At 40.6% G+C, this 22,035-nt stretch overlaps 1 protein-coding gene across 1 annotated transcript; it reads left to right on the top strand.

Annotated features, from left to right (window-relative positions):
• Positions 1-816: 816 nt before the first annotated feature.
• On the top strand, positions 817-21,614 carry alx4a (ALX homeobox 4a). The gene is made up of 4 exons (XM_067496367.1): positions 817-1,457; positions 12,114-12,433; positions 15,575-15,703; positions 17,205-21,614. Exons 1-4 carry the CDS (start codon positions 1,106-1,108, stop codon positions 17,523-17,525), a joined length of 1,122 nt encoding a protein of 373 aa, XP_067352468.1. The 5' UTR covers positions 817-1,105; the 3' UTR covers positions 17,526-21,614.
• The last annotated feature ends 421 nt before the right edge of the window (positions 21,615-22,035 follow it).

The raw sequence follows: 22,035 nt of genomic DNA, 5'->3' as shown, positions 1-22,035 counted from the left end.
ACAGCTTCTCCAAAGATCAAAAATTACGGGGCATGTCAAAAACAAAATTACAAACAACTTTACAAATGACTCAATAACAGGCAAACGTTGCTTAGCTGTAAAACAACATTTAATGCCACTGAAATCTGAACAATTAAAAAATTGTTAAAATTAAAACAATTTGAAATAATTACATTTTAATTGACAGTTAGTTTAGTTAAACTGTTTTTTTTTTTTGGCCAAGGTGAAAAAACTAGGGTGTAAATTGATTATTGAAGTGCTAATTAATTTAAGTTCAGTGGTAGAATATAATAAGCCTGCGTGCTAAGAATTATGTGATAACATTATTATATTTTTCAGTTCACTTTTTATTTGTACAGATTACATCGTTGAATAAACAATGTTTTAAACTCAATTCATATATTTAATGTAGTTTAAATTATTTTGGTAACCGACCAAAAAGTGTTTAAGACTGAAGAAATGAAAATGAAGACTGAAAAAATAGGATGCAAATGACTTAGAAATCATTGTAAATAAATTTAGAAATGACGATAAATTCATCTTTGTTGAGAAGCCACAAGTGGGTATAGGACAACAATCGGCTGAATATGGGTGATTCACCCTTGATTAACTATTGCAAATGCAGCGTAAAATCGTTCCCTCTCCGCCCCAGTGCCATCACTCATAGCCTATATTCATATCCAAATTGCATTAATGTCATGTGTTAAGCCCCCCGCCCCCGTTTAGCAAACCTTCCCTCTCATCTCAGCTAATAAGCGACCTAACTCGTTCATGTCATCGGCATAATCACTTGGGAGAGGTCTTGAAACCAGGAGATTCGGGTCCCATCCTCAGAGGAAAGACGGGTTTGTGTAACTCTCTTCCAGCCCGAGGGGGAGTTTAGAGTGTTTGGTCAACGACAGTGGTTCCTGGAAAAGATCTGAATCGTTTTATAACCAAACCCAGCTGCGGTCTAGAGTGCGCTGCAGTCTCTCCTTGCATGTGTGTGTGTTAGGAGGCAGAGGGAGAAGAAAGGGTGTCTGCGAGAGAGAGAGGGCGAGAGAGAGAGAGAGAGGGAGAGGGAGAGAAGTTTGGTCGTTTTCTCCCCTTGACTCTTTTTTTAGGCATGAACGCCGAGACCTGCGTTTCATACGGCGACATGACATCCATGGATTCATATTATAGCCCTTCTCCAGCGCAAGGCAGGGATCACCAGACTGGCCACTTTAGGACATTCCCATCCACTGACACCAAATACAGCCCCACCGCCTTCCTGCCCAACAAAGGTCAGGCTTACGGAGAAAAGTCCCGGAGCCCCTTCCAGCAGGAGTGCCAGTCATTGGATGCCGCCGCAGCTGGGCAAGGCACTTTCAGCAAATACCACCTCTTCATGCAGACGTCTTCCTGCAAAACACCTCCCGAGGACGACAAACTGCACCAGGAGAGTGGACACAACGGAGCGCTCATCCCGTGCTATGGTGAGTGGGTGGGGGGGTGGGGGTGATAGGATCAGGTCTCAATTGAGAAAAGGTGAGGCATCCGAAGACATGACTGTGTCCACATTTGATTTAAAGCTATTATCTGAGCACAGAGACTATGCTCAGCGCATATTTGTTTACGAGGCGGTGAACGAAACAAATCTCCCTCCATCCAAACAGTGTTGAGTGCTGGACATTTTCTCAGAGCTCCGTGCGTCTGAGCAAACGGTGCTTTAAAGTCTGATAATTTAGCACCTGGGAGGAACATGTTGAACCTGTCAGTCATGGCTCACCACAAAACCCGCAGGTACAGCTCATGTGTTTTTTTGAACTGTTGATCACGAATAATGACATATGACTAACAGCGTGGCCGTGTCAGACCTGCAGTCCCTGTTAATTGTCTCTTGACTATCTGGCTGATGAAATGCTTGTCCACGTACTCATTTAGCATCTTAAATGAATAGTTTTTGACTTCTTTTTCATGTCTCCCCTGAGGTCTGAAACCTGCTTCGCGCGTAAAAAGCAAATTTTCTCTCCAGCAGCAGCCTGCACAGGATGTCCCTGCTCGAAAGGACACGGCCCGGGATTTATGTGTGTAACTCGGTTATGGAGAGAAATAATTGTCAAACTGTCTCTTTGGCCCTCAACATTAAATTAAGGTTCATTTAATGTGATAATCTGCATTACAATCTTTAATATTGGAGCTGAGTCAGACAATTGAATTAACAGGTTTTCATATGGCACAGAGATGAGCGCCAAACTGATTATATTTTCATTTCATTGCTCTTATTGGCTCCAATTAGATTTAACTGAGCGGGGACGCTGCTGTAATGAGTGAATGATGGGAGTGTAAATAGAACTTTGATTCTTATTAGGCAGGGGAATATTTAGAAGCCGGTTCATTCTCACTTTTTTCCTGAAACACCTTTTCCATAACATGAAACACGCTCTGACGTAATCAAATTCGAATAATCAAATGCTTTTGAAACCGTCAATTTAACTGCATAATTGTCTATCCATAAAGGAGAACACTCACGCACGCGCGCGCGCGCACACACACACACACACACACACACACACACACATACAAGAAGACTCATGTTTCATATTCTCATGACGGTAGATCATCTGCATTTTAATTCAGACTTCATGTACCCCTTCATATTTGGCCCACAGCCTAAAAACAACAAGCGGCAGAAATTATGAGCCAAAAATAGAATTAATTAAACAAAAACAGAAGTTTTCAGAGTGATACACGTCATCAAGTCTGTGGAATATTTCGAAGCACAAATATTTAAAAATCTGCAAAAGTTAAATTTAACAGTGCAAAAGTGAGGCGGAAAATAACCGGACTGAATTAGCGTAGAAGCATTGTGGCCCAGACTGAAATTATAAAGCATCATTCACCTGAAAATAAATCCAATAAGGACTATTTAACATAAAAAGTAATTGTTGTGGATGTTTTACAGTGTTGAAAGTTCGCAGGCCCCAAAAGTCAAACTCAAATTTTTAATTTCACGTAACCCTCAAAGAGTCATCTTTTGGGGTGACATTAAAAATCGAAATCACTAAATAATCAATAAATGAATTTGATGGAAGGCTGGTATCCTGTCACTTTCATGTTTGCCCATTTTCGGGAGCAATTTGTCCATCGACATCACAATAAAATGTTTATTGGAAGCAGTTTAGGGGCGTTTTGACAGTTTTTGGAAATCGGCCTGCTGAGAAACAAGCTTCAAACAGTCCAGAGCGGAAGTTGGTCTTTTCAAAAGCTCATATGTTTTATACTGGCTGTTAAGTTTTCACATATTACATATTTACCTTCAAATAAATAATCGAAATCGTCATGATCATGTTGTATATAAGCCGCACTTATTGAGTGTTAAAAATAAAATCACTACGACATGGAGTGCAAATTACGCAAAATATATTTTTAAAATGTAAGGAGCTCCAAAAAGCACCTATCCATTTGCTATAAATTGTAACAATATTATTATTATTATTATTATTATTATTATTATTATTATTATTATTATTATTATTATTATTATTATTAAAAATTTGTGCTCAACCAGGTGAGAGAAAACGAGAGGTCGTGTTTGCCGCAAATGCAGCAAAATGCGCACGAAGGCGCAGACTTTCGGAACTTCAGTTCCAGTTCTCCACCTCTTTCGATTTTGTTTGTTTAGTTTGTGTTTGTCTTTCTTTTTTAGACCCAGTGAAACTACACGTCGGTGCAGTTTGTCATCTTTAATCACAAATCAACATTCGTGTTGTACGTCAAGGAGTCCTAAATACATGACGACCAGATTCACATTGCAGAAGGCAGGAAAAAACGTTGGGTAATTAAAGCAGCTCACATGTCAAACCGTTTATTTTCCTGCTCACCGTGACTACAGCACTTTAACTCGTCAGGATTGAGACAGATTTCACGTCTCACAAAAATCCATGAAGCAATTTTAAAATCTAATTCGTATTCGTGCATAAAGTTTGGACAGACACAGAATTTCAAAATCTAGGTCAAAATTTTGGTGGCTGGTTATCTCCCCGGAGCTTCTAGGTAAACCATCTTTTTACGCACGTCTCCACCACTGACTGGACATAAATTGAAAGCAGCAGTAAAATATGCTGAACTTACTTGCTGGGGAGAAAAACGATAAATGATTCCTGATGTTTTTATTGGAAAATGCTGGAGTATTTTGCTTCCTGGCTCATTTCTTTTTATCAAACCTGCATTTTACACAAGCGTTGAATACTTTCAAATAGTCAAAGATTTGCTTTGTTGTTATAATTTGTGGCTTGAACCTTTCAGTCAAAGGTGATTTGATGAGTGGTGTCAGAGCTGTCTGAAGCTGGCAGCTGTAACTGAGACATTTCTGGCTGATAGAAAACATCGAGATTGTGTAATAAACATTTATATACATTAGACTCACTGCAAACACAGTCGTACTGTTTTGACTCAACAGATTGCCAATCATGTCGTTACATCAAATCATGGAGGCAGCTCTTGGAGCATGGACAGCTTTCAGCAAATGACTCACTAAAACTGAAAGAAAGATGAGAATGAGAAACGCAAGGAGAGCACTGTGGGTTGTGTGGGATGAGTTTGTAGGCTGCATTAATACAGAAAAAAGGAGCACAAATAACACATAAATAGAAGAAGTACTCAGATCAAGTATTACATTGACCCATAGTAGTTAAAGCCCCGCGTTTGAAGTTCCAAAGTAAAAGTAGAGTGTATTGTTAATGTCATTGTGCAGAAAAACACTTCAAAGTTTAAAACCATAATGTAAAGTTAACTACTGTGTATATATTTAGGAAGTAAAACATTTACCGCCCAACAACACACTGTCAAAGAAATGGAGTAAATCACAATGTTTCTCCCTGAAATGTGACATAAAGTTGTAGAATATAGTCATAAAGCAGTCACCTATGTGTCTTTTGAACCCTCTTCCTCTGGTCTCAGTGTCTGACCTTTAGCTTGGCTTCCCTGCCCTCGTCTGTTTGGAGAGGAGGGTGAGCTCCCCTGCACGCACACAGCCGAGAAAACCCATGCGAAACTGTCGGGTGCCAAAGCCAGACGTTCTTGCAACATTCGGCATCAAGTTTCGCACAGTAAACATTTAACTACACCAATAACGCACAGGATGTTAAATGGGTGTTGAATCGTAGCTCTAATTACGGAGGGGTTGTGCCTTTTATCACTTTTCTTGTCTTTTACTGTGACTGGAGACGTGCGTGGTAATGACATGTTGCACACTGCTGCTGTAACTGGTGGAGTAACACGCTCCAGTTTGTTCTAGTTTAAACAATAATTTATTTTATTTTTTTGGAACAACGAGAGAATTCAATTCACTTCAGCTGCCCCACAAGTGTAAATATTTTATTTCCTGCAGAAGCAGTTCGCGACATTTGTCTCTAGTGGAGCCAACAGCCAGGTGTGATTGGGTTGTCTTTTTTTCGAGCATTTTTCTTTCCTCACCATCATTAATCCAACGCAACCATTCAGCCCCCTGTAATGGCCGTCCGAGCTGATTGGTTCGAGCAGGGAGTAATGGGGAGCAGGCGTGCGGCGCGTACCACCGAGGCACACTTCAGCAAGTCAGTGACATGAGTGGAGGTGACAAGGACTCTGGATCGTTTTACCATTTAGCCTAAAGTTTGGCAGGGCAATTTACATTAGGCTCAGTTTGCATGGCTGAGTGGGAGCAGCAGGGCAAAAAGGACTCAAGCAGTCCAGAACTTTCTTTGGTCTCTCTGCCACCGCTTCACGTAAACTGCAGAACCAACTGTAGGGGGCTGCATCAAGACTGCAGTTTGGTTTAGTTTTTTTTTTTTTACCGGTTGCACTAAGTTGACTAAATTTGATTAGGTTTTAGTTTCTATAATTTATTTGATTTGAGAACAAATCATTTTTCCATATTCTTCACAGCCTTTTCAAAAGTGACTTACTGAAGTTGTGTTCATATTATGTCCCTGTGTACAGCCACAGAACGTCACAGGTGCTGTTTCAATAACCATCATCTCAAAGACTTTCCAGAATAATGAATTAATAAGAATGAATAATAACAAGATGATGTTGCTAAGTGAACGGGTGTGCAATCATTTCCGATATGTACATATGAATTTGCTGAGCTGGGATCCCGAAATCTACAGGACTGGTGCAGGGCACTGATAAAAATCTGTTGCGTGCTGAAAATGGAATTTTCAGATTTCAGTCCTTGAATCCTCAGCAGGAAGATATGATTTTGCTTGTTGTCAAGTTGAGTTTCCCAATTTCTTTTATTTTATGTGCGGGCACAGAAAAACGTCCTGCTTTTCAATCAGACAACAAAAACATACGGGGAATTCTGTTTCGCTCTAAGGTCTGACAGAAAGGAGGTGGTGGGAGGGAGAGAGAGACAGAGTGGGAGACGGGGGGGGACAGGGGGTGTGAGGAAATGTGTGAGAGGTGATTTATCAGTCTTAGGCTTTATGGATTTTTTTATTTCTTTTTTTTTTTGGAGTCTGCAGTTTTGCACAGCGTGATGAGATGAATTATTGCTCCCAGTTAGCAGCATTGGATTTCAAAGTCACCTATCACATGTTCACAAAAGACAACGTTTAGTTAAGAAAAAACTACATGTTGAAAAAATGTTACGTCCTGATGTTTGTGAGACACACTGCAACTGCTTCCAGTTCACAGCAGTGGCATGTAAAATACACAGTGGCAGTGGGCAGTGTGTGTGTGTGTGTATGTGTGTGTATTGTCCCAGAATATTTGATGAATGCACCTGAGTGCAAGTCTTAAGCTGTTGGTAGTCATGTTGTTTGTCTATTCCAAAGAGACAAGGTTGGATTTCAAGAACAGAGGGTCACAGAAAATGTGACTGTGGAAAGGTATTAGGACGCTTTACTTAAAGCAGCTATTCTCAGTATTTTAGCAATAGCAATATGTTGTGACAATGTTAAAACTTGTACTGCTGAATGAGAGAATTAAAATGCAAATCTACTCAGCTTTACTGAAGCTTAAAAAGAAGTTTGGACTTCTTGTCTATTCTTCTTCTTGTAAGTTCCAAATCAAAATAAGCCCAAAGGAGAGTGAATATTTCAGAATATTTACCAGATTCATGGCTCCATAATTTCTCTTTCACTGCTGATTCGGGTAAATGAGCAGCAGGCTGCTAAAAGGTTAATCATAACAACCTTAAAGGTGGTGAAATGCTTTGGTCCCAAACTGTTTTCCGCTGCCCCCAGGTGGCCTAAAGGTCTTGCAGTATTGCAGGTTTAAGTGGAATATGTAGTCAAAAGCGAATTTAAGTCCAAATGCAAAAGCATCGGCAATTATAGAATGTCCTTTTCTACATTTACATTTATTTCTGTGCCTGATCATTTAACAAAGCAAATACATGTTGTGCAAAGTCAGAAGCATTTGCTGGTCTGTCATTTAATTCAAATTTGTAATTTAAAAACAGAGAATTTTAGGTGGCCTCATTTTTTTCCTTCTGTCACCTGTAGTATGATATTTTATAACCTTTCTGCATTTACACTTGGGGATTACAGCGGTGGTCACACACAGGAGTTGAATTAAGGTTATAATCCATGATCAGTCATTTCAGTGTTTACTATCTAACGTGTTAGTTTTTTATATTTAAAACACTCTACTTTGCCTTCTGACACACTTATTGTACAATGGTGCAGCTTTGTAATGCCGCATGTAATATTTTAGGTATGTAGTACAAGCTTGTTGTGCTACTGTGTTTTCATCCCAGTCCACTACTGTAAAACAAATCACCAAAACACGAATATTTACGCTGCATATTTGTTTCTCCTGTCCTATGCATTTTGTTAGATAAAGTATACTTTCCCCTTTTTCATCTCTTTGCCATCTTTTTGTCTTTCACTCCACTGTTTGTTTCCCTCTATTTCCTTATTTTCCGTTATAACACCATCTTGCTACCTTTCAATTGCTGTGTGTTGTGTAATTTATAGCGTTTCCTCTTAACACAGTGAGGCGACCCCAGTTGTCCCAGTCAATAAAGAGGCAGCGACGGTGCCCTGCCACTTTACAGCCAGTGAAATTACACTTTGATGTTGCCCCCTAGTTTTCATCTGTGAATTAATAGATGTCCACGCTGTCTGTCTGAACCACTAGCAGTTTATTTTGCCACGGATATCCGCATGCTAAGTGTCTCATAATGTAAAAAAAATGAGGCATAGTGGAAGTCAGTGTCTATATTTACTCACATATAAAAGTCAGTGACCTAATGTTGTAAAAATAAATACTGCTGTGCATGTTGCATGTGAAAATTTAGACTAGTATACAAGGCCCTATTTTGTTCTGTAGTTTGGTAGAAATATACATGAAATAAAGTTTAACTTAGTGTTCAGTTTGAGCTGGTAATTTTTTTGTATGCCCACCATGCAGAGCAGCAGACTCTCCTCCCTTCAGAGTGAACAGTGACTGGAACAGATGTTGCCAGTTGAATCCGCTGCAGTGGAAACAGAACATTCCGTGGTTGCAACTAAAAACATTTTGCATGGCATATTCATCTGAAAAGAAAAGAAAAATGAATTTTGCTTTTTGAGGTTGTCGGATTATTGTTGGGATCTTGACAATACATGCAGAAAGTGCAGGTGTAAGCTAAAATAGTCTTTTTTTCTGCAATGCGAGAAAAGGTCAGCATGAACACCAAGCGCGAGGTTTAGATGCAGCATGTTTTCACATGTCACCGCTTCCTGCCTCTTTTCACAGAGATTATTTCTTGAGAGGCTTTGTTTGCAATAAGACTTTTCTATGCTCTTCATACATATGGCATTCACTGCAGGAGGGCTCACTGCTGTTCACCTTGGGCAGCGTCGGAGAGCCTCACAGCCATAGCACACTGCACGCACAACAAGCAGGAGATTGTCACAATATTCCACCCCTGCCAAAAAAATTCAGTGACATTGGATATAAACAAAGGCCTTTGATCACCGAGAGGCCTCATGATTTCAAACAGCCTGACAGCTCTGGCCTAGTGGGGACTGTGGGTGCTGGCCAGGGAAATATGATGAAATAACTACAGAGCATATTTATGCTTGGATTAAGTCCATTTCTCCCTTCAGGCCTAACAGGATGTGTTAGTCGTGGACAACAAAGCAATGTTATGGGGTGTTGGACCCCCAGCAAGTGGTCTGCCACCATAACATTGCTCTTCAGCCTGAGTCGTTTTCCAGCAAACATCTCAGCAACCAGACCCATTGCTCATTGGATCTCGCAGAGTTGAATTGAACCTGGTCTGGAACATGGTCCTGTAAAATCTACGATGTGTGTATTAAAAAGTCTCCAACCCGCAGGGTTTATTATGAGTCATATTCAGTAAAACAGAAGCTTCATATGTAACTCAGCCAAATCCCCCGGATCACACATGATACATGTGCCTTTAAAAAGGCTGGAAACGAAACCATTTTCTTTGGTACCAAACCAAAGTTTTTCCATACATTAGCTTCCAAGTATTTAAAAACTATCAATTCAATCAATTAAGAATTGCTGTCATTAGAAGCTTTAACAGATTCATCTACACCTTCTTATTTAAAAAACTGCGGAAAATAGAAGTCTTCCGCATTTTCCTATGCACTTAAATCTATATAAAAAAAAAAAACTTCCTTACTGCTCTTTCTCGCACTTGCATCACGCGAAATGTGAACACTTTTCTGATAGGATTTTGCTTCGATGTTTCCTCCTTAACTTAGATTCTCGCTTGCCTTGTACCTCACTTGTAAGTCGCCTGGATAAAAGCATCTGCTAAATGACTAAATGTAAATTTAATCAGTTAGTTCTTTAATAAATCTATGAAATGAGATGCATTACTACACAAGTGCCTAAAAAAATATTTTAATTCCACCAAATCCGATATTTTATTTTGTTGTTTCTTTTAAGAAAATATTTGTTTTAAAGAAATAGACCTACAGCAATGGACTTAAAATAAATTCAAACACAATTTAGGTTGCAAATATAGCACTAAACAAATCTGCATGACAGAAAGACGCAGAGCTAAATACATAACTAAAAACAAATACCAGTACAACATTTGAATGTGACACTGGGCTTCACAGGCTTCGGGCAGCTACATGAGAATCGGTTGTAACCCATTTGTTTAGTTAGAGAAACCAGCTGCATGGTACAATAAGGTTAGTCTACAATCAGTAAATTGCTGCACTCAACAACAATCTTCCAAAGTAAACCAACACACAACACCACACTAAGTATTTGTCCCCAGTAAAGAAAGATTTACACCACTGTTTAGGTTTTGTAACTCACTTTCTAAATCTACCTTACAGTATAGTCTAACAAGTCTTGCACCACTGACAACAAAGGACACACTAAAAACACACACTTTTGTGCACATATATGTGTGAGTGAGAGTCAGCGTATGACAAGATATTCACCCTGCAGCACATTACCCAACATGGCTGGGAGTTGGGGGTCATTGGGTGTGTGTGTTTGTGCACTGGGTGTGTGTGTGTGTGCTGACTGAGTTCTGAGAATATCACACACCTCACACAAAGGCCCACACCTACTGGTTCTAACCTGACCACTCGTCACGTGGGCAGATGAGCAGAGACGCCCTTGTTCCTGAAAATAACTTTGCCTCAAATGGAGTTTGGGGGGGTGGGAAGGTGCAGGGGAGGGGCTCAAGGCTTCACGTCCAATATTGCACTTTCCGGAATATAAGATTAAAGGTGTGCATACAGTAGTTTGCTCAGTGAAGGGCAGCAGCAGGGTGAAAAGAGTTGCCCTGTTAGACAAGAACACTGGCAGAGACACGGCTGTGGAAATTTATGATCAGAGCGCTGCCTGATGTTTTACAGTTAAGCTGCAGCTATGAAAAAGGGCAAGTGTGTGACAGAAAGAAAGAGTACAAATCATTTTCTTTTGTTGTGTGACTAGAAATTACTCCTCAGCAAATTAACTGTGACGGTCTTCCTGCCAGGTGACTTTGCTGTTAGAACTCGGCCACATGCAAGACTGAAAAATGCCGTCCGAGTGGAAGAGAGATAGTGGTGTGTGTTTATGTGATCATGTATTTTTGTGTGTGTCTGTGAACTTTCTTTCAGACTCAAATTAGGGACAGGGTGTCTGTTCCCCAGAACATAACAGAATAATCTACAACTGGATCCTGCGAACAGCCCAGTGTTCCAGGCCCCCGGGCAGATAGACAAACAAATCGACACACACATACTGAGCACGGAGTGCCAACAGATTTCACAACTGTCACAGTTTCCTCACAAAGAGCGAGAAATTCATCTGTTCCACCCTATCAAATCCCATGGTTTATTATACAGATCCTACAGATAAATCATCAGTTATGAATATGCTGCCAGAAGCCAGTGACTGAATATTAGTATAGTAGAATAGAGCCTTAGCAAAAACTTTTTTTTTTATTTTTTATTTGATTTGTGAAGGTACTGGCAATGCTAGCAATGTTTATTCCTGGTGGCAAACATCAAATTTTCCATCACGGGCATCTGATCAGACCACATCACACGCACACACACACGCACACACACACACACACACGTGTATACACTATGTGCCTGCATTTACGCTGGTTATGGCTTTACAATGTATGGATTCAAAGCCAGGTGCATTTTTGTCTTGGCATGTGTAATGTTTTACAAATTTAAAAATTCCCAAAAGTGTTTAAAAACAAAAACCTTCATCCAAAAAGTCAGTTTGAATACTTTGAATGAGGGACCAACAAAAAAAGCGATCTGAGGATCTTTGAAGTCTGAATATTAAAGGCTTTCCTCATGTACTTTATTGTCTCCCACATCTGGAGAATCCACACACATGACTTAAATCACTTAACTGTGTAGAGCAGCCTCAGTTTTGAAGAATAGCAGTAGATCAAAATGTATTAAATTCACATCTATCTTGTTATTCTTTTATATGTTGTCCACCATAAGTGGCAGGTCGTACTTTTAACAGCCAAGTCATAATCCCCCTTTTTGCTCAACATCATTTTGCTCAACATCATATTGTAATCAGTCATTACAATAATGACTTTGTTTACATATCCATTTGAGTTAAAGAGTAATTAATGTACAAACGTTTTGATTTCACATTTCAACAATAAAACAACAAAACATAAACCTCTTTTAACAGCCTTCATCTCCTTCCCTTGTCTACAGGTAAAGACAGCTCCGGCCTAACAGACTCTGATTTGGCCCCAGACTCCGACCCGCCTGGAATGGACACCAGCTACCTGACTGTGAAGGATCAACGTGTCAAGGCGACCTCTGAGAGGTCGCCGGGCACCGACATAGCAAGTCCTCTAGACAAGGCTGATGGCGGCGAAAGCAACAAAGGCAAGAAGAGACGCAACCGCACAACCTTCACAAGCTACCAACTTGAAGAGCTGGAGAAGGTTTTCCAGAAGACACACTATCCTGATGTTTATGCTCGGGAGCAGCTGGCACTAAGGACTGACCTGACCGAGGCTCGAGTGCAGGTAATGCACAACACTTAAAGACAGTTTTGGGGAATTTTCCCTGCAAATAGACAATACATCTAAATAACAAAAAACACAAACACGGAAAACGGAAAAAATATCTAATACCTGATCAAAGCCTCGTGTGGCCACATGCTTGTCCAATCAATACATTTTTTATTGCAGCAGAACAAATTTTAAACAACACAACGTCATGAATCCTTCAACATCTGCAGCTCTGCAGAGATAACGTCACTCACAGAACAGCATGAGAGATTTATCTGGTAATGTGGGAGTCAGAGGGAGAAAGAGGGGGGAGTGGGAGCTAGCAGAGGCCAGGGGGCCCAGGGGGCTGAGGTTTGAGCTGCCTGGGCCTCATATGTGCAGTTCTAGGAGCAGATTCTCCAAAGTACTGTATATGAAGGGACTTGTTCAACTCTGTAGTGTCTCCATGGGACCATCTTCGTGGAGTATTTCTGTGGTCCTGAGCTCTGTTCAGCTTCTCTTTAGTTGAGCCTAAGGTGTACTGTCATTCAAATTTACATACAAACCAATCACAAGTCCCTTAAAGAAAGAAAGAGATCTCGACCAATTTTTTATGTATGTGGTGTATATATGTGTGCAGCATAGACTACCAAAGCTCCTGGATTTTCTGTGTTTTCCTTTCATTAACATCCTGTCCAGACAAGAATGTGTCCCTGCTGTGGTCTCCAGGGAAGGTGTGAAACCCTTTCCCATGGGGTTTGAATGAGCTAGTAATTCATATTTCAACTCAACTTTGACACATATTCCAGTTTTGCTAAAACTAAAGCAATGACACCACATATTGTGTGTTCATGGCACGAGATAAGAGCTCGATTAAAACCAGTCTTTTACACGACGAGCTGGAACAGTGTCCAGAAAAGTTCTGCAGTGAAATACAGGAAGTCTGTGCAGCCACGGGGTTATAACTCAGCTCTGAGTCTCTGAAGGTATGCTGCTCTGCTCTGCTGCTCACACTATCACAGACCTGCCTGCTTCAGATGGATGCAGCTTTACAGCCCCTGGCTCTCCCAGCAGTCCTCTTAAACACTCGAGTTGAAAAGATAAAAGACAAGAGATGCCTTCTCAATCAGCGGACGGGGCTCTGTACTCGATTCAGCCCATTCACACGCAAAAGGACTCTGCATCTGGAGTTTAAAAAAAATTCAACAACGAAACAAAGAAGCAAGGAAGCTTGGTTCTGCAGGGAAATTAACAAGCATTTGTATTCAAATACTAAAACTAATAATTGACTAGGGTAGTGTAATTCCACTATACCTCCCTCTCTGGTGGTTCCCACTCAGAAAACAACTTTCAGTTCAACAACGTAAGGCTCTGGAGTTGTTTGCTTTTTCAGTCTTTGGGTTTCAAAGGGAGAAAGTTCAGATCTGAGTCATATGCACTACAGATACATGGGGTGGTCAGGGGTCAGGGGTCGGGAGTTTCAAAAACATCTCAGATTTGCCCCTCTGTTAGTCCAAAGAGCTGAGATGGCTCTGACATATGGAAAAACAGGTGTCAGTACGAGTTTATAGGTCCAATCAGTTCACTGAACATTAAACTGCATGAAAGCCTGATTTGATGTAAGCACAGAGATGATGGTTCCTGCAAACTAGTCCACTAGCAAAAATGACAAATGGTTCCCAGTTTCAGCTTCATAATTGTAAGAATTTGCTGTGATACTAAACAGAGCCTTTTTTGTCGATTCAGTAAACAAAAATTTCCAGATTGATCAGTAAAACAAACTGTTGTAGCCTTAGTCAGATTGAATCATGAAAATAGCATGTGGTGGGCTTATGATCTGTATTTAAAACTTTCATATGCCAATACATAAAGATTATAGAAGTGTGGGTAAAACACACTGCCTGTTATCATTAAGCGAATACACATACAAGATCTGATTTCTTTTTTTATCAGTTTACTTGTGTCCTGGAGTTAACTTTTAATTGACCGGAAAAAAAATTAATTATTATTATGTTGGAGGATATTGGGGTAAAAGAGAACAAACTCCTCTTCAATCGTCAAAGGTGTTTCCACAATATTATCAGTTCTTTGGGGGTGTTGGAAAACTGAAGCCAGGCTCAGCCATGGATTTCTTTTTACTTTGGTATGGAAGTTGACATGAGTGACAGCAGAGGTGGGTTATCAATCCTCTGAGCTGGTCTCTCACTTCAAAGTGTTTTCAGTCCCATTTAGCTCTCCTGCTGGGGCCAGTTTGGCATTTCTCTGCTTTTTCTCTCTTGGGCTGTAACATAAATAAAGCCTCATTGAAAGTCCACCAGCTACTTAAGCTGTCAAGGTCTTTACCAATTACTGTCACAAAGCAGTGTGTGCAACACAAAAATATGTTCTCCCTGCATAATAGCCAACAGACTCTGCAAAGAGCAGAGAGCGAGCAGATGGGAGTGGTTGAGAGACTGTATACTGAGGAGTAAAGACACCTTAACATCTACTTTTAATGTATAGCAATCATACAGTTATTTTCTTAGAGAAGCCCATTGATCTTGCGTGGGGCTGTAGATTCTGAGTAAGGCAGTGAGGAGGAAGATGAAAACATCAAGGATGGATGGATTACATCTTCTGATCTGTGTGTTTCTATTATTTAGGAGGAGACAGCATCTCAAAGCTGGAGCTTTAGGCTTCAGGAAATTAAAAAGGAAAATGCAAACAAACCCCAGCGTAATCCCATCCCACTTTTCAATTTCCCATTTTGCCTCCTTAGAATTATAGTGAATTCTGCAAAGAGCATATACGTGACAAATGATAAGTCAATGAGAAGTCACACCAAAGTGTTTTTGTCAGTTTAGTCTGGCAGCTACAATCACTTCGCAGGTCTAAAGCCCATCAGAGACAAGTGTATTTCAATTACTTTCGCACATTGTAACTCATAACCACTAATGCTGGCAGCAAACAGAGGCGTCAGACAGACGTCAAAAATGACCACAGAAGGTGCTGCTTATGAGAAAAGTGACCAGCTATTTATACTTAGCATTTATAAGCAAATATGACATGTTTACATTTAGTTTGGGAACCAAAAGACAAGTTTATTCGTTCAGTTAGAACTGCACAAACATGTCTGTAGCTTGAAACCCCCTCAGACTTGGTTCCAGTGCACTAAATTCAGACATTTTCACTCTGCAGGTGTGGTTCCAGAACCGAAGAGCAAAATGGAGGAAGAGGGAGCGTTTTGGACAGATGCAGCAGGTCCGGACACACTTCTCAACAGCTTATGAGCTGCCTCTTCTGACACGTCCTGAAAACTACGCACAGGTACAGACTGAACACTTTAGTTTGACAATGTGACTGTTTACTTCACTAATGCCAAATCACCGTTTTTTTTTATTCCTGGTGTCCATATCAGATGTTCAACATATCAGATGTTAAAACTGAGATATTTACCATTTCATGGAAAAAAAATAGTATCACATTTTGAATTTGATGGAATGTAAAATTGTAAAGACTTAAAGTTCCCACCATCTACGGCATATAATATCATTAAAAGATTTAGAGAATCAGGAAGAATCTCTGTGCACAAGGTACAAGGCCAAAGGTCAGAACTGGATACATGTGATCTTTGGGCCCTCCGGTGGCGCTACATTAAAAACAGACATGAATGTAAAATTTTGATTCATCTGACCACAGATCAGTTTTCCATTTTGCCCTGTGGTTGGAAGAATCAAAATTTTTAATTCGTTATGGAAACCAAGGACGTTGTGTCCTGTGGACTAAAGAGGAGAGGGACCAAACCGGACCATTAGCAGACAGTTCAGAAGTCTGCATCTCTGATGGTATGGGGGTGCATTAGTGCCTATGGTGTGGGCAGCTTACACATCCGGAAAGCCTCCATCAATGCTGAAAAGTACATAGAGCAACATATGCTCCCATCCAGACAACGTCTCTTTCAGGGAAGGTCTTGCATGTTTCAGGAAGACAATGCTAAACCACATACTGCATCCAGCACAACGGCATGGCTTTCCTCTAGCAAACTCCAGCTACTAGTCTCCTCACTTCCCAGACATTTACAGACAGTTGTTAAAAGAAGAGGGGTAAAAATGTTTTGCAGCCATCAAATTTAAAATGAGCTAATATTTTCCATGAAATGGTAAAGTTTCTCAGTTTAAACATCTGATATGTTGTATTTGTCCTATTGTGAATAAAATATGGGTTGCTGAATCATTGCATTCGGTTTTTATTTTTGTTTTCACATCTTCCCAACTTTTTTGGAATTGGGGTTATAGTAGATCATCTACAGTACATCTCTATTGTGTTTGCCGCAGCCTTTAGCCTGACCTCAAGCTACCTTAGCATAAAGATTGGAAACAGAGAGAAATGGTTAACCTGGCTCTACCAAAAGGTTAAAAGGAAAAAAAGGAAAATAAAATCAGCCTACAGCAGGTGACTGATTACCATGTTACACCTCGTTGGTCTAATCCATAAAAAACCCAGGCGTTGGCGTTTCTTCACAAATTACATGCTAGAGCTATTCTTTGGCTGGACACAAATCTCCTGGAGTTTCCATTAATCGCCCAGCAGTTAATAGCTTTTGAATGCACCAATAAGGAAGATTTAAAAAAACACTTTCTGCTCATATATGTATTAATAACAAAAACAATACAAATGTATGACAGAATTGACTGGACAGTCACTACAGTATTTTAATTTCTGTCAGAATCTATTGAAGAATAATGACCCCTGAAAAGTGTGTATGACTATATAAAAATAACGAGCCAGTGTCAGTTTTAACAACATTGGTTTGCCATCAATATTTCAGATCCAGAACCCCTCTTGGATTGGCGGCAGCAGCGCAGCGTCTCCTGTGCCGGGCTGTGTTGTGCCCTGCGACACCGTGACTCCCTGTATGACCCCACACCCCCACTCTGCCAGTGGGGTGTCTGATTTTCTGGGTGTACCAAGTCCTGGAAGTCATGTGGGACAGGCTCACATGGGGAGCCTGTTTGGAGGATCTCCTGGCATGGCTGCAGGCATAAACACATATGATCTCAACATGGACCCTGACCGCAAGTCTTCCAGTATCGCAGCTTTGCGCATGAAGGCCAAAGAGCACAGTGCAGCCATTTCCTGGGCCACATGATGTGTTGAAATTTGCTGGATGAGGTACCCTATTGATCCTGGACCTTAATGGCATGAGGGGGCACAAAAAAGTTAAGAACTCGAAACGCAACAGTGACTACCTTCATAGATGTTGCAAATAATTATCCGAATACACGAATGGGTGAAGATTAAAAGAAAATCACAAGATTTGGCAAGTTATGCAGCGTGACACTGCCATGTGTCTCAGCCCCACTGGTTGGAGAAACCAGCCGCAGTCTCCGAGTGTAAAGCCTGGGGAATTTGATGCTGTGCTGTTTAAGTGAATTGCAGTGTAGTACTAAAGACAGATGAAGAAAAATGTTAGAAAAAGTTTAATCTCAAACAAATCCATGCACTTATTTGCTAAAATATAGGAAATTCATTTGTACAATGCTTTTAGTGTCATTGTAATGCTTTGTTCAGGTGCTGGTTTATTTTTACCATATTTAAATTTTGTGTGTTGTGTTTTTCTGTCATTCATTTTGTGCTGGTTTTGACTGGTCAGCTAGTATCCCTAAAAACTGAAATTCAATTTAGATTTTAGAAGCCATGTACATATTATTCTAAGGTGAACTTAGTTAGCATGAGTGTCCTCTTAAGTTGTGCTAGTGCTAAGGCTACAGAAAACACTTGATGCCCAGGAAATCTGCTACGTTACGATGCTTCTAACATCCAACACAAAGATTAAAACAACCACCTCTGGGGGTTATATTTTAGTAACTACAGACCTTACAAGTGGCTCTGCCTTCGAGCATAAAACAAAGTCAAAACAGATGAAATTATGTTTGTTTTAGTGTGGTCAGGGTGAGAGATCCACCTGCCGGACTGACTCAGCCCGATGATGGCTGAGAGAGAGAAAAAGAGCGGGTCGGATAAGGAAGTATTTGTGGGAGTATGAGAGGGGCACAGCAGGCCTGCTGCTCTCAGAGGCTGAAGAGCCTCGGAGAGCATGTCTCTGAACTGAGCCAGCTCTGTGTTCAGGAGCACAGACTCCAAGTGGACATGGCTGTGCCCCTTGCACTTCCACTCTCAGGAGTTTTAGAGAGAGAAGTGCCTACTAGCCAGTCAGACCACCAGAAATAACAAAGAAAACAGCATCCGCCACCTTTGAAACATGGAGCCTGCTGGAGATTACACAGTGTGTTGACTCTTAAAAGATGTACAGTGTTCAACAGCCTTTACAGGACTTAAACACGTTTTGCTGTCAAAGTTGCAGTAAATGTTCTGGAGACAGCGCTGGCTGCATTTTTCCCCCCTCACATTAGTTCTGTCAAAAAGAACAAAGGAGTCAAGCCACCAGATTAATGTTGAGTAATGTCTCTCATCTTCAGTGATGTTTAACTCCATCATTTCAGTTGGATACAGCACCATGCTCAGCACAGGTTTCATCCTTCATCTGCAGTACTATTTTACCAAAAACATGTTTCCCATAATCACAAATACATCCTACATACCTCTAAATCACGTTGACTGACGTCATTTAAGTGAAGAAGTAAAGTTTAATGTTACATGTGGGGCACTAACAGGCCTAAATATTAACTAGGTACTGGGAAAAAGTGCCCAGAGTCAGTTTTTTTTTGGAAATTGTTTCTGAATTTGCGCCACTATAGTGCAACATCAACTGGGCCCTGCAATATTATGTAATATGGCAAAGGGGCATAAAGTTTCAAAATCTACTTTCAAATGCTTAATCAATAGTTATTATGCTAATGTGGTACAATACAAAATGTCTTTATTCAAATAACCGTGCAACAAAATGACAAACAAAAGACTTGAATCAAGTATTTGATTGGAGCTGTAGGTGGTTCCTGGGCCTCTTCACTAAACCTGCCTTCCACAGAAAGCAGTCACACTCCCTTTACCTTTGGCACATTTTACTGCATTGTCCATTTTAGTTGAAATTGAAGAAAATTACATTGTTTCGACCAATGTACACAAAATCCACTGAAATGACAAAGTGAAAACATATATTTAGAACTTTATGCAAAGTTAGTAACATGATGCTGTGATGAGCACGCGTCAGTGTGGGGACGATATCAGTCAGGTGATGAGCAGTGCCTGGAGTTCTGCCCCATAGATGTTAACTTAGTCTCAACAGACCAGAAAATGTTTTTCCTACTTACGTCTTCAAATGTTGTTTGGCAAACTCTAAGCAGGCTGTGGCTTCTGTCTAACCATTCAACCATGAAGGCCTGATTGATTAGGTGTTACTAGACATTCATCTCTCAGCCAGGTTCTAGCATCTCTGCAGGGGGACTGCTGGAGTTAGAGGGAGCAATGGGTTTGAAAGCATTTAATGCAGTAAAATGGGCAAAAAGGGTGTGAATACTTTAAGAAGGGACTATATAGTAAGCTGAGTGCACTCACTTTGAGAAGAGCTTGGAAACACCAAGGGGCTCTGCAGCAAATGTTAACCCCAAATATTTTAATCCAGCCACGGTTACAGACAGAACATTTCTGAAAATTGTTAAGACACCACAACTATGCAAGTACAGTTCAAATGTTTCAAGTCTGAAGTGGTGATTAAGTGTTAAATTTGAGTCTATCCACATTAGTCTTTTGGTATGATATCTGAGCAGAACCAATTTTAGAAAATCCACTGACATGTCAGGGTAAAGCACCAAAGGGATCCAGTAAGAGAAGAACCTCATCTCCCTGAGCTCAGACCATATCCCCATCAAATTTTCAAATAGTAAACCTTGTTTTTCCCTGGTGACTCCCTCCTCCAGTGGCAGAAATAGCAGATGAGGTTATGCATGTTCTTCCTTTGTTTGCATGACCTGATTTAGAAGTATAACAGAGGGTTTCCTGGTTTTGAAAAGTAAACTTGATATCTTAGTAATATACCTTCAGGCAGAGCAACCATTGCTAATTCTCTAAACTAAACCACATTTACTGCCCTTCTGGGCAGGTAAGAGAAGTGGGGGTTGCAGGTGCAAGTGTAGGGTAAAACCTGTCAGCAGAGCAGATCACCCTGAAGTCTCCCAAATTACATCCGGTTTTACTCTCTGGTCCAAATCCAAGACATATGCATAGACCTGACTATAGAGCACAACTCTCAAAACGGAGACGGTGCCTTTGCAAATGTGGACTTGGGCCCCCTGTGCTCTATTTGAGGGGTTGGACGAAGGGTGAGCCGTGAGGGCGTCTGCTGTGTTCCGGTGTTCTGGGAAAAGGACAGTGCACACAGCTGCGCTCACGGGATAAATGCAAAACAAACATGCCTCACACATGCTTCCCCCTCAGCTGTCATGGCTCTGCTTTCAAAGATTCACCCCTCCTAATCACCCACCTCAACACACACATTGCACTGTGCCTCTCCCTTTGCTCACTTCCACTGTGTTCACTAGCCCAAAGCTTCAGCCCCCCCCACCCCCACCCTGCAGGGTCCATCCCAGGAAGGCTTTTTAATTAACATTGAGCTGTTTGGAGGCTTGTGTGTCAGGACAGACAGGACTGTCTGTCTTGTAGTTGGTTCAATGTGGACTGTTCCACTGCAAGTACGTGTAGACATACTGGCATTCAGTAGCTCAGGTTAACACAAGACATAGTCTCCGTTTTCTATGTATAAATTTAGGCTTCTTTATTCTTAGAATGAAACATTTCCAGCGATGGCTTCCTCCACAACGAACTACAGACACTCTTTCTAGCCTTTGAGTTATTTGTCGTGCGGTCAAATAAGGACAGTTAGTGCAAGATTTGCTTTACATAAAAAGCACCACATTCACAGTGATCTTTTATACTTTCTCATTTTCAAATACTACTGAAGTCAAGCAATCAGTATAAAAGTAGATATATTAAAAATATGTTTGCTGTTGTGTGCATGTGCATTTTCAAATGGATTGAAGTGATACAAGACTCTGACGTGTCACTAATTATGTGTAATGTGTTATTTTGCAGTATGTCTCACTTTTTTCCCCCCATCTGGTGGTACACGGTACAATTGTCTTTTAAAAGTCGTCTGAACAGTTTTCTTTTCTTGATATGCAATTCTTATAAGTTGGCTTTAAGCAGTCTTTTGAAATGAGTGTATGAATTTACTTATGCTTGGGTCATGTTTTCTGTGTGATTAAACTACAATAAGTTATTGCACTGCTATTCATAACTCCTATTTGTCATTTTATTTGTTATAAAAAGTAGCAGGAGACACATTAATACAGCAAAAACACAGTACTGTATTTTTTTTTCAATTTTTTCTACTTCAAAAAAACTCTGAAGTTAGTCACAAAAAAAAACCAAAAACGATTTGCCATCTTCCTGCACTGCCCCACCAAGCCAAAATATTGTGTCATTCCTATAGTCACATTCTGAAATCCTCATGCATTTCAGTCTCTTTTAAGGCACACAAGTGCTGAAATGAGATCGCAGAACCTCTAGAGTATCACACTAATTGAAGCTGACAAAAATACGAACTGCACCCTTTTGAACTGCTGACATTGAACAGGGTGGATTAGGCGGCGTATATTAACAACAGGTGACAGGCTGGAGGGAACAGCGGATCGGCCATGTCA

Source organism: Channa argus, chromosome 2 (genome assembly GCF_033026475.1).
Source record: "Channa argus isolate prfri chromosome 2, Channa argus male v1.0, whole genome shotgun sequence".
Taxonomy (NCBI): domain Eukaryota; kingdom Metazoa; phylum Chordata; class Actinopteri; order Anabantiformes; family Channidae; genus Channa; species Channa argus.
Note: the sequence above shows the minus strand (reverse complement) of the source record. Positions and strands in the feature narration are given on the sequence as shown.